Source organism: Eutrema salsugineum, unplaced genomic scaffold (assembly GCF_000478725.1).
Source record: "Eutrema salsugineum unplaced genomic scaffold, Eutsalg1_0 scaffold_2, whole genome shotgun sequence".
Lineage (NCBI taxonomy): Eukaryota > Viridiplantae > Streptophyta > Magnoliopsida > Brassicales > Brassicaceae > Eutrema > Eutrema salsugineum.
Window position 1 is genome coordinate 3,622,261 of NW_006256829.1, and position 13,483 is coordinate 3,635,743.

The window sequence follows — 13,483 nt, forward strand, 5'->3', positions numbered from 1 at the left end:
GATGTCCTTGGTGAATCGATATATTTTGCTGCGATTTGATATTTATCAAGTTGCTGAGAGTCATCAACATTACGTTACAGATAATTGCAAACTAATAGTCTGAGACCTAAAGGTTCAGTTTAAACTATGCTGATTTTAGCCTTAACAGTGGCGCCACTCTCCTTAAGGGCATAGTCCTTGAGGTCAGTTTCTTACGACGGAGCAAAGCAGTGTCGACGTCCACAATATGTTCTGCTTCATCTCCATCTCCAACATTATCTTCTTCATTGACTCCATCTTGAGCTCCAGATTCGATCTTGTCGCCTTGTCTCTCTCTGTGTTTCTTACAAGCCAACATGAGCAATAGTAGAAGCACAGAGAAAACAAAAACGATCAGAAATAGAGCTTGAAAGCTGTGGTGGTCGAGCTGGATTGGAGAATCCGATGTGGTCGAGTCCAGACAATGTTTCTCTCCAACAAACCACTTGTTCTCCATAGCTTTCATGCCCTCTCCCTCTGTTATGTTCAATATCTGTCTTGAAATATCTGACACCAACGGAGATCCCAGTGGAAAAGCCTGCCGGAAAACATGCAAGATTCAAAAAAACACTTGCAAAATGAATAATCAAGAACAAGCTGATGCTATACTTACAAAGCCAAAGCCATCGGCCTTAAAGCTAGGTTCGATAATGGAATACTCTTTGCAATATTTAGCCATGAAAAGCTTGACATAAGGGACTTCATCGAATGCAGCACCAATACCACCATTGCTGCTCTTGTTAAGAAAAAGCTCACGCATTTCTTGAGGAGAATCGTAAGTCTTTAACCTCGATTCATCGAAACCCATTTGTTTTAATCTTTCGAATGTAAAGGAACCAGACTGATATCCAATATTCACTCCGCTCTTCCTCAGATCATCCATGTGTCGCACTGTTGGTCGAAGCTCTTGAACAGTCAGCATCGATGTCAGTGTCGCTGTGTAGCTCTGAGTCAGAATCAATAACACAAAGCACCAAACCACCACAAGAGCCCTTGTGAAAAAGCTCTCTGATGGCTTCCCTGTAAATAAAAACATTGAAAATGTAATCGTTAGTTTCTCCAAATATTTTCAAAGTAATTGGTAAAGCTTGAAGTTGAATGACAAAAAAACTCACTGTGTGCGAAAAAGAGAGTCGAAAATGAAAAGTAGAACACATTAGATATTTTATTAGTCATGTCTTGTTCCCTGAATCTAGTATCATCTGCTTGGTATTCAAAAATCCAAACCATCATTCCAATGTAGAGAAAAGCAGCAGCAGTGAGCAACCAGAGCTCCTTTGTTAAGGGCTTTAAGAAGACCCATTTTCCTTTCTCTCTCTCGTCCTTGACCGGCACAACGAACACAATACCGGTCTCCGAGTATGGCAATGCGAAATCGACATAAGCAGACCGATTTGCTAAGATTGTTGTATCCCCTACAGCTCCATCATACTCCTGTTACCATCATTTGAACAACTTATTAGAAAAATGAAAAACATTTGAGCTCAATATTGGTTTCATTGCTCTGTTCCTCGAAGTTAGGAATCTTATCTATTTGCATTATAGAGGCTTTACGTGTTAAGAAAGCCAAGATATGAAAAAAGGTTTCCTGAATGGTCTAGAGATCAAATGAACTTACCCCAAGAAACACTTTATAAATCATTTCGTCGTAGTTTCCATCTGATAACCCATCAGGAGTTTCAAAGGGGATGTACTCAAAAGGGACAGCATATGGCATTTGTCTGATCACCGTGTCAAAAACATCTATGCAAAAACCGGTGACAGTTAGAACATTTGTGTGTGCATCCTTTGTTACCTTCACAAATTGGTTGAAACCATCCTTCTTTGGAACTGCTATCCTTAGCTTCTTTGCATTTATTGGGAAATCCCAACCTTTGGGCACCAAAATAGTGTCCCCTGGCCATATTATTGGTCCAAGGCGACGCGAGCTCTGTGAGATGTTAATGCCTTTTTGAACCTCTTTTAGGTTCTTCATTAATCCTTCTTCTGATTTCCAAAATCCAATCGTTCTTTCACCGCTTTCTTCTATATTGATTATCTTGAAAATCGTCGCCTCTAGCTTCCCCTGTTTCAGCTGAAATCTCCCGGCAACACCTTTGAAGCTGACCTTCGATAACGCTTGAATAAGCTTAGGACCAGAGAGAGAGACACCGAGATCATCAAGATCAGTCCCAATATCATTTCTTGAAACGTTTTTGGTCGTCATATTGAAACTCATGTTTACGTTACTTATTTCTTCAACTGACATTGCAAGTGCTGTTGCAGCATCATAAGCCCAATATCCAAAATTGTTTAGCTCTTCTCCTCCAAATCTTTTTCGCCAACGAGCTTCCAGATACGCTAGCTCTTTTGACCTAGACAAATATGTCTTGACACCCAAGACACCATGCATATCTTCAAAGCTTGATTCCCCCATTAAACTCATGAGATTAGCTATACCATTTGTAACAATCCATACATATCCTTTACTCATCATACCAATCTCTTTAGCTATCGCAAAAAGCCTTGCCCCGAGATCAGGCAACATGTGCACGACAAAAACCCTAGAGGGCATGTTCATTAGTTTGTAAAGCTCTATCCTGATTTGATCATCAGAGAAATATAACGAGATGGCGCTTCGGTATCGGATACGAACGTTGATCTCTTGAAAAGCATCGACTAGGTAAGGAAGAATACCTTCTCCAAACTCATTGTCTACATAAATAGAGACAACTTCTCTCCATCTAAATGACTCTATGATGGCACTTATGGCGTGAACTTGTGCTGAATCGTCGTGTGTGGCTCTGATGAAATATGGACTACGAAGGGAGTCCAGAAGAGGGCTTGTTGCGGAGAACGAAATGATTGGAACTTGAGATTGGTTTCCGAGGTTGATTAAAAATGGAGCTTGCATTGAACTCCCTGGTCCAATAATCGCCACCACTTCCCTCTTCTTAATCAAGTATAAAGCTGCCAAGTTAAGGTTAACATATGCATCAAAGTGATTAGTCCCCCTTTAAAAAGTTTGTGGTTTGAAGTTTTAAAATTTTAGTTGGTGTAGGTAGGGGGAAAGGCGCTATATTGATTATTTCAAATTGTGTTATATATATCAGTAAGGTTCTCAATTTCCATATTTTTGGGTGTCTTTTGTTGATTTGAATAAAAAGAAAGTTTCATAACAGTATGCGTGGAAAATTATGTGGATCTGAGATTTGATCCAGGATCCAATCCAGTTTGCTCGTAATAAATGAATGATGCACATATATATATATATATATTAATAGATATTTATCATCATCATCTATCAAAGACTTTATTTTTTTTGGCATTGGCATTGTTCATGCGTTAAACTTAGGACTTTCAATGCTCGATTTTTGGCACAACCTGGTTTGACCCCCAGGTTGTGTTAAAATTATATATGTTCTTATGTAAGTATATATAAAACCAAATTAAAATATATACTTACATAAGAACATAATTGTTTTTTTTTCTGAATTTAAAGATAGCAAATATATATGATCAGATCAAAATTTCCTAAATGATCGATGAATTAAGGTTCACAAGGAAAGATTAAGTACCTGAAGCTGCAGCACCAACAACAGTTTGTTTGGAGTCTCGGATGTTGAGGACAATCCTTGTCTTGAAGCCATTATGAGTATTATAGAATTCCGACAGAGACATGTTGATAGCACGTAAGCTCAAATCTGCTAACGTAGTGTCAAGAACGATTCCCACTTTAACTTGTAATGCCTCCTTTTGGGATTTCCCGAATAAAACTAAGAAGATGAGTAAAATTAGAAGACGTAAAGGATGAGAACGATACATGAGATCATAGATAAACGACATAGCTATGATACGTTAATAACTACGAGGAGAGATGTGGTCAGAGACACAGGGTAGTTTTGAAGAAGAGAACTATTCAGCTTTAAATAATGGAGTACTTGTCGGAATTTGCAAGTAAGCTATTATATATATTAATACATAGTTTAGAGATAATATTAATACGAAGTGATGAAGAGAAGACTTGTCTTGGTCATTTTGGATAATTAACGCGTTAACCATATGAGACACAGTCGTGGTCTTCCAAGAACATATAATTTTTTTTAAGATGATATAAATATCGATAATATGATCAGTTGTGAGCTAATGAAGCATTATTAGATGACATAAAAATGAGACCACAAGATAATATACAACTGTTTGACTTGGTCTGTTGAGTGTGTATGAACAAGCGATCACAATATCACGTTCAAGTGCAGAGGCCGAGTATTGGGATATTGAAATATGCTGCCTTTGGAACATCCTCCTAGAGTTGCACTGCCCACCATCATGATCAACTCTTTGTATATTGCGACGACACCAGCACATATACACGCCGCACACAAAATAAATTTAAGATCGACATTCACCTCAGCTGCAAAAAAAATAAAAATAAATAAACATCGCCATAAAGTAGGATTGTCTCTCAGGACGAACATCTTCAGATGATAACCTTGTAGGTTTTCGAAGTCTTGGAGATTCGCAACTATCATCATCCCCTCAATATTGCTATTTTAGCCTTTTTCTTTTCAGGACAAATTTTCATTTTAGACGGTTTGTAACTATCCGATTTCGACTTACTATGTCATGTTAAATTCTTTTCTCTTGTTTTTGTACAAGAGAATATTATGTTGAGACCTCAGGATTGATAAAGACGTTAGAGGAGGTACGCTACTAGTTAACTTTTTTACTGTGTAGATGTTCCTTATGAATCGATCTATTTTGCAGCGATTTGATTATATGATCAACATTACTTGAATATATACATTAAACATAAATACAATACATTAAACATAAATACAAATAGTCAGTCTTAGACCTGGTGTTTAAGTTTTGACTATGCTGATGTAATGTTATCTTTGACAGTGGCCCAGCCTCTCTTCCTTCCGAAAGGACACTATCAGGAGGAACACTATCAGGAGGACACTATCATACTAACAGGGAGTTGGACGTGGCTTGAAAAGCCTAACAAACTTTTTACGACGGATCAAAGCTCTAGCAACATCCGCAATATGATGGTCATGATCATCATCTTCTTCATCTCCATATTCAACATTACCATCGTCATTGACTCCATCTTGAGCTACAAGTTCGACCTCGCCGTTGTCTGCTTTATCTCCATATCCAACATCACTTTCGTCATTGACTCCATCTTGAGCTACAAATCCGATCTCACCGCCTTGTCTCTCTTTGTACCCCTTAGAAGCCAACATCAGTAATAGTAGAAGCATAGAGACGACAAAGACGATCAGAAACAGAGCATGAAAGCTGTGGTGGTCGAGCTGGAGTGGAGAATCCGATGTGGTCGAGGCCTGGCATTCTTTCTCTCCTAAAAGCCAATAGTTCTCCATAGCTTTCATGCTCCCTCCCTCTGTTATGTTCAATATCTGTCTTGAAATATCTGACACCAACGGAGATCCCAGTCGAAAAGCCTGCCGGAAAACATGCAAGATTCAAAACCACTTCACAAAAAAAAAAAACATAATCAAGAACAAACTAATGCTATACTTACAAAGCCAAAGCCATCGGCCTTAAAGGTAGGCTCGATAATGGAATACTCTTTGCAATATTTAGCCATGAAAAGCTTGACATAAGGGACTTCATCGAATGCAGCACCAATACGACCATTGCTGCTCTTGTTGAGAAAAAGCTCATGCATTTCTTGTGGGGAATCATAAGGCTTTAACCTCGATTCATTGAAACCCATTTGTTTCAATCTTTCGAATGTAAACGAACCATAATGATATCCAATGCTCACTCCGCTCTTATTAAGGTCATCCATGTGTCTCACTGTTGGTCGAAGCTCTTGAACCGTCAGCATCGAGGTCAGTGTCGCTGTGTAGCTCTGAGTTAGAATTAGTAACACAATGCACCAAACCACCACAAGAACCCTCGTGCAAAAGCTCTCTGATGGCTTCCCTATAATAACAGTTACGAAAATAAATTGTGATATTAGATGTTTGGTTTAATAATCAGAAGCTTGAAGTTGAATGATAAAAAAAAAAAAAAAAAACTCACTGTGTGCGAAAAAGAGAGTGGAAAATGAGAAGTAGAACACATTAGATAGATTATCAGCGATGTTATGTCTCCTGAAACCCTCATCTGCTTGGTGCTCAAAAATCCAAACCATAATTCCAATGAAGAGAAAAGAAGCAGCAGTGAGCAACCAGAGCTCCTTTGTGAAAGGCTTCAAGAAGACCCATCCTCCTCTCTCTCTCTCAAACTTGACCGGCACCACGAACACAATACCCTTCTCTGAGTATGGCAATGCGAAGTCGACATAAGCAGACCTATTGGCTAAGACTGTTGTATCCCCTACAGCTCCATCATACTCCTGTTAACATCATTTGATGGAAGTTAGGAATCTTATCAACTATGATTGCATATTTTATAGACACCTGCTTTAAGTGTTTTTAAAAAAAAAAACATGCATGTCCGGGAATGGTTTAGGGATCAAATGAACTTACCCCAAGAGACACTTGATAAACCATTTCATCGTAACTTCCGCCTGATTTCCCATCAGGAGTTTCAAAGGGGATGTACTCAAAAGGGACAGCATATGGCATTTGTCCGATCACCGTGTTAAAAACATCTATGCAAAAACCGGTGACCGTTAGAACATTTGTATGTGCATCCTTTGTTACCTTCACAAATTGGTGGAAACCATCCTTCTTTGGAACTGCTATCTTCAGCCTCTTTGCATTTATTGGGAAATCCCAACCTTTAGGCACATAAATAGTGTCCCCTGGCCATATAATTTGTTCAAGGCGATGCCAGCTTTGTGAGTTATTATCGCCTATTTGAGACACGCTTAGGTTCTTCACTAGTCCTACTTCTAGGCCTTGAGGACGTTTCCAAAATCCCACCGTTGTCTCCCTGCTTCCTTGTATATTGATTATCTCGAAAAGCGTCGCCTCTAGCTTCCTTTGTTTCGTCAGCTTAAATTTCCCGGCAACACCTTCGAAACTGACTGCTAATAACGCTTGTTTAAGCTTAGGACCAGAGAGAGAGACGCCGAGATCATCAAGATCTGTCTCGATATCTTCTCTTGAAATGTTTTTGGTCTTCTTGAAACCCATGTTCTCGTTACTTATTTCTTCAATTGACATTGCAAGTGCTGTGGCAGCATCATAAGCCCGATATCCAAAATTGTTTAGCTCTTCTCCTCCAAATCTTTTTCGCCAACGAGCTGCGAGAGACTCTAGCTCTTTTGACCTAGGCAAATATGTCTTGACACCCAAGACACCATGCATATCTTCCAAGCTTGTTTCCCCCATTAAACTCATGACATCAGCTATACCATTTGTAACAATCCATACATATCCTTTACTCATCATACCAATCTTTTTAGCTATCGAAAAAAGCCTCGCCCCGAGATCATGCGACATGTGCACGACAAAAACCCTAGTGGGCATGTTCATTAGATTGTAAAGCTCTATCTCGATTTTTTCATCAGAGAAATGTAACGATATGGCGCATCGATATCGGATACGAACGTTAATCTCTTGAAAAGCATCGACTAGGTAAGGAAGAATACCTTCTCCGAACACATTGTCTACATAAATAGTCACAACTTCTCGCCATCTAAATGACTTTATGATGGCGCTTATGGCTTGAACTTGAGCTGAATCGTCGTGTGTGGCTCTGATGAAATATGTACCACCGTGGGAATCCAGAAGAGGGCATGTTGCAGAGAATGAAATGATTGGAACTTGAGATTGGTTTCCGAGGTTGATTACAAATGGAGCTTGCATTGAACTCCCTGGTCCAATAATGGCCACCACTTCCCTCTTCTTAATCAAGTATAAAGCTGCCAAGTTATTTGCATTACACTGATTAGTCTCCGTTTAAAAAGTGTGTGGTTTTAAGTTTTAAAATTTTAGTTGGTGTAGTCAGGGAAAAGGCGCATAATTAATTAGTTAAAATTGTGGTACATTTCAGTCAATGTTTCCAGTTTCCATACTATTGTTGATTTTTTGAACGATCTTCAGTTTCAGTTTCATAAGACTCCTTTTTGCCAAATTAGACAACACAGTTACTTCCTAAGACAAGGATTTAGATCTATCAAAAGACTACACATAGTTGACTTTCAAAAGAAATACTTTTAAGACAAACTAGCTAGTTACCCGCTCTACGCCTGCAGGACTTTATATATACACGTACTAAATTATTAATTTAATACTATTTTTATTTGATAAATTTCTTTTTAAAAAAAAAAATAAAACAAATTTTAAATCTTTTTTACTAACATCAAAAGAAATTTTGAACAAATAAAAATTAGTGAAGTTTTATCTTATTACATTATCAAATGCTACTTTCCAATGATTTATATTTATCTTGTGTTACGTTTACATTAAACTAGCGCAACATTGTATAATAAGATTGGCACTGTTCATGGCTTCATGCGTTAAATATAGGACTTTCGATTTTAGGCCCAACCTGCTTTGACCGCCCCTCTAGACTTTTTTCAAAAAAAAAAAATGTTTCACGAATAGAACATAAATATAATTGCACACAACGACTTAAACTATATATATATATATATATATATATATTACCAACGGTGAATAGTAATCAAACCTAATATAAAATATATACTTAAACAGAACATAATTACTTTCATGATTTTAACGATAGTAAATACATATCAGAACAAATTTTATACATGATCGATGAATATTCACAATGAAAGAAAGAGTACCTGAAGCTGCAGCACCAACAACAGTTTCTTTGGAGTCTCGGATGTTGAGGACAACCCTTGTCTTGAAGCTACTATGAGTTTTATAGATTTCCGAGAGAGACATGTTGATAGCTCGCAAGCTCAAAGCTCCTAATGTCTTATTAGAGTCAAGAACAATTCCCACTTTAACTTGTAAAGCTTCCTTTTGGGATTTCCCGAATAACACTAAGAAGATGAGGAAAATTAGAAGACGTGAAGGAAGAGAACGATGCACGAGGTTATGGATAAAAGACATAGCTATGATGAGTTCATAACTACAAGAGGAGGAGAGACGGGTTAAATAAAGGATAGTTTTGATGAAGAGAACTATTCAGCTTTTATTTGTTAAGTGTCGGGTTTTGCAAGTAGACTGGTAGTTTAATACATGCCTTAGAGAAACTATTAATAAAAAAATGATATAGAGATGACTCGTTTGGCTATTTTGGATAGTTAACACGTTACCCATATAAGGAAAAGTCGTGGTCTAACAAAAACATATAATTAGTTGTAAGATGATATACAAATGTAGATAATATCATCACTTGTGAGTTAATGGAGCGTTATTACAGGACATAAAAAATGAGACCACAAGATGCAATACAACTGTTTGACTTGGTTTGTTGAGTGTATAATAAACAAGCTCACAATATCACGTACAAGTGCAGAGGCCGAGTACCTAGAAATAGCGAAAGAAGATATTCAAATATATTGGTTTAGGAATCTTCTCCTAGAGTTTCACTGCCCACCATCATGGTCAACTCTTGTATATATTGCGAAAACACAAACACGATATACATGCCGCACAAAATACATTTAGATCGACATTCACTCAATTAGCGAAAAAAAAAACTCTTATCCTTCATGTTGTATCCTCACTTCATTATGCCAACATATTCACCTAGGATCTAATCACTATGTTATTTTAAGAGTTCAGGTCCAATCTCAAAATTCAAAGGCTTTTCTATGCGACTATAGTAATAGAGGAATCTCAATTTCCTTATTATAATCATCCATCGTATCCTTGTAATTTCTCCATCGTATCCTTTGTATCTCTCTTGAATGATTCTTCTTTAGTATCACACTTACAAATCTGTGGAAAACCTAATTGAACAATGCCTATAAGTCATTCTATGATTAAGTTGAACATTAGACTTGCTTCTCGTGATTGCTTTCATTTGCATTTTCCGTTTGTTTTTTTTTTGTTCTATATATATCAGCCAAAGAGTTCCATACCGATACCCGTATATAGTCTTCTTGGTTGGGGCATCATAGCAAGTTAAAGTAGTTCCCTGATTCCCTCCCAAGCTACCTTTAAATCCAAGGGACAATGTTTCTAAGTCCTTTTGGAGGTACCTTACTGTATTCATGTCAGAATTTTTTTATTTCCTTTTAATTCTGGTTGAGTTTTAATTCCTATACCAAAATGTGACACATTTTCATACTCAAAACTGAAGACTTTGTTACGTTGAGGTATAAATTTCATATTCAAACGAGTTGTTGTTGACTATGTGCCCAAAAGAGTCAAATAAGAAATTATAGGTAGCTATTAAATTTAGTTTTTTTTTAATTAAACTACAAGAGAATCAAATATAACCAACTTTTTTAATATTGTAAATATAATTGTTTCATTAGGATATAATTGGTGATAACTGATATTTAAAAAAAAATTGTGACAGAAAAATCAAATATCATTTATTACCATATTTATCATCAAATTTTTTTAAAAGCATATCTACCCATTTTTATAACCAATCGCAAATGTAGAAAATAAATTAAACATTAAAATTACTCCAATTAGATAGAAACAAAAGAACATGCAAATGAAAAGAAAGGACACTATAAATAGTTAAAAAGAAGGACATCATAAATATAATTTCTAATATACCCAAGTGTAAATAAAGTCATTGCGTACAATGAATAGAGGCGTGGCAAATTCTCATTGACCATCTTAATTAAGGAAAAAGTTTGGTGTCCACTTATAGTTAAAGTCATTTTACTCATATGGGAAGAAAGAATGGTTTGCTAAAGTTATATATGCTCAGCTCAACTTAGCATATATATAAAGGTTTTTTACCTGAATTGCAACAAAACATAATAACTTATATTACCTAATTATATTTATTTATTTGTATTTTGTTAATTCAATGCCAACTGTCAGCTAAAGTCCAAAGAATCTTGTCAGTGGGAGTGTAATTTAATTACGTGTATTAGTCAAACCAATGCTCATTTCCTTTTAAAAATTTTGTAACCGTTACTTAAAAACTAGAAGTCTAGAACTATCATAAAACATCAAATTTATGATTAGATAAGATAACTAAATCCTGCCATTCATTGTCTTAAATAACCTTCAAAAAAAGTGTGACCCTCATATACGTATAAAACGAACCAATTAGATAATGACAAGGATATATCTCAACAATTTGTCAATTCCTCTCACAATCTCCAAACTCTCTGCTTCGATTTCCCTTTTTTAATATAAATCTAATAGTTTCTTCAGAGTCCAACCTCCAAACCAATGATGTCAAGCCCTACCATAGAACAACTACACGCATTCCATGCCCAAGACAGAGAGATATTCTCTAAATTGGTGATAAAATTCTCAAGACCCCCAGCTGAATCACTTCTTGTCATGGCCACATGGTTTTGGCTTGAAGATTTTGGCTTCGAAAACATCTTCTCGATCATCATGGCTCTCCCTGATCCACTCATTGCAGCTTTTGCCAATGAGGCCGTCTTGTGTTTCCGGTGCCTTGATTCCTCCGAACCCCCAAATGGCCTTAACCGAATCCCTCTCACTGTAAGATTCATGAAAAAAGACATCTCCCTTCTCATGATATACAAACATCGATACACTGCCATAGCAGGAATCAAAAATTTCTTAAACACCGTTTGTTCTAGAATTTTCTCCGATATCCTTCAACAAGTTCTTCCACCTTCTTCATCATCAGTATCATCCTCCTTCGTCACCAGACTCCGATACCCTCTCAACATCCCCGGTTTCCCGGATCAGACATTCGGAAGCATTAACGTCATGTCTGATGTGTTTGGTAGGGATTATTTTTCCGACAACAACTTATTCCTCTTTCCTGATGGTCTTTGGAGGTGGAACGCTAGCTGCGTCGCGACTGAGAACGATCGAACCATGTTTATAACGTTTTCTCGTGGGTTTCCTGTGTCTCAGGCGGAAGTGAAGGCACTCTTCACCGAACGTTTTGGAGAAAACTGTGTTGTAGGCGTTTACATGCCAGAGAACGCCTCCAGCACAAACGTGAATAGCGAGGTTATGCAACAATCGCTTTTTGCGAAGCTGGTCTTGGATTCGGTCGTTACGGTGGATCGTATACTCCAGGGAGGGAAGCTCAGAAAGTTTCGGATCAACGGGAAGCACATTTGGGCTCGTAAGTATAACGAGAAAAGGGATGGTCCCAATGGACGTACCTGTTTGATTAATTAAAAGTAAAAAAACAAAATTAGTTTTTATTTTGTTGTTCCAGTCTAATAACTAGAAAACATATGTAACGCTCCAATCACGTCTTCACTTTGAAATCAAGGAATATGTTTTCACATGTCCTGAGTTTTTGAAGATCACTTCAGATATCCAATATACTTCTTTTTTCTTTTTTCTTTTTTTGTGCTAAAGATAATACATACTTCAAATTTCCTTTAGAACAAGAGTATATATATAACACACTATATTTATTCATGAACGCATCTTGTTTCTTTTCATGAAAGAAATAAAAAAATGTGAGCAATTGAAGTACTATAGGTGAAAGGAGAAATTTACATAAGAATAATATGTTAAGTTTCAGAATGAAATCTTTTTATTCCAACTTTTTTTCCATACTCCAATTAATTATATTTTGCTATAACTTAAGAAAAATCTGAGACAGGAAGATACATTTGCGTGGGGCCAACTTTCTTATTTTCATTTGGAGGTAATGATTATATTTGGTTCCCATTTAGAATTAACAAGAAAAAAAAAATACCGACAAAATACTTAAAACATGCGTCTGCCGGGAGTCGAACCCGGGTCTATTGCTTGGAAGGCAATTATCCTAACCGTTGGACTACAAACGCTAGATGAAAAGAAGATAGGATTTAATATTTATAGACTCATGTTAAGTAAATAAAAATTGAATACCTCAATGGTCAGGCCTAATGGGCCGAGAATATACCATATGTGGATATATTGACTTTGGTGTTGTGGAACATGATTTTTTTTTTCATAATTAATATCGTTTAGGCACTTTTTAACTTAGCAGTTGAGACCCATCGATTTTTCGTTTGCTTTTCCGAAAAATATTAAAAGCTGACATCTTCACTCTCAGTTGATTCAAATCGTGTTAAACAGGGTTATCCCGCCGCCAAGATAGGATCCATGAAAACCAGATTATCAAACATTATATTTCACTCCAAGTGACATTACATTACATTTTACGTTCTTTTTGTTGTTAGTAATTTTTATATCTGTATATTGCTGAATAAGGTGATCTACCATTAACAGTGATTTCACGTAAAGTTAGGTCAACGGTGACTTTTGTTTTAGATGTTCACTAGTTGTTGATGTATAAAATCTCCAATGAATCTTGGGGAGAAGAAGAATCTGATGTTGTATTTACCGCACTGATGAACACATAACCTTCGAATGCAATTGGTTTATATGGACAGTGTGTTTGGTAATAATTTAACATCACCCAGAGTATGTGGCGTTAATCAACTCGATACATC

General features: G+C 36.7%; 3 protein-coding genes and 1 non-coding gene across 7 annotated transcripts; 1 reads left to right on the plus strand and 3 right to left on the minus strand.

Annotated features, from left to right (window-relative positions):
• Positions 1–124: 124 nt before the first annotated feature.
• On the minus strand, positions 125–3,843 carry LOC18019018 (glutamate receptor 2.5). 4 transcript variants are annotated; one of them, XM_024156615.1, is made up of 5 exons: positions 3,576–3,843; positions 1,637–2,967; positions 1,134–1,452; positions 632–1,038; positions 125–556 (listed from the first exon to the last, which is right to left on the minus strand). In XM_024156615.1, the coding sequence occupies exons 1-5, from the start codon at positions 3,841–3,843 to the stop codon at positions 125–127; spliced, it is 2,757 nt and encodes a 918-aa protein (XP_024012383.1). The 4 variants fall into 4 exon arrangements, with proteins under 4 accessions (XP_024012383.1, XP_024012382.1, XP_006399619.2 ...); XM_024156614.1 differs by having other exon boundaries at positions 623–1,038; XM_006399556.2 differs by having other exon boundaries at positions 632–964; positions 1,246–1,452; positions 3,576–3,819.
• Positions 3,844–4,970: 1,127 nt separating this feature from the next.
• On the minus strand, positions 4,971–9,011 carry LOC18019019 (glutamate receptor 2.5). Its single transcript, XM_024156408.1, has 6 exons — positions 8,738–9,011; positions 6,504–7,846; positions 6,055–6,370; positions 5,549–5,955; positions 5,213–5,468; positions 4,971–5,143 (listed from the first exon to the last, which is right to left on the minus strand). Exons 1-6 carry the CDS (start codon positions 9,009–9,011, stop codon positions 4,971–4,973), a joined length of 2,769 nt encoding a protein of 922 aa, XP_024012176.1.
• Positions 9,012–11,220: 2,209 nt separating this feature from the next.
• Positions 11,221–12,310, plus strand: LOC18019020. The gene has a single exon (XM_006399558.2). It carries the CDS (start codon positions 11,271–11,273, stop codon positions 12,207–12,209), a length of 939 nt encoding a protein of 312 aa, XP_006399621.2. The 5' UTR covers positions 11,221–11,270; the 3' UTR covers positions 12,210–12,310.
• A 450-nt stretch (positions 12,311–12,760) lies between these two features.
• Positions 12,761–12,832, minus strand: TRNAG-UCC. Its single transcript has one exon. It is a non-coding gene; the product is annotated as a tRNA-Gly (tRNA).
• Positions 12,833–13,483: the final 651 nt, after the last annotated feature.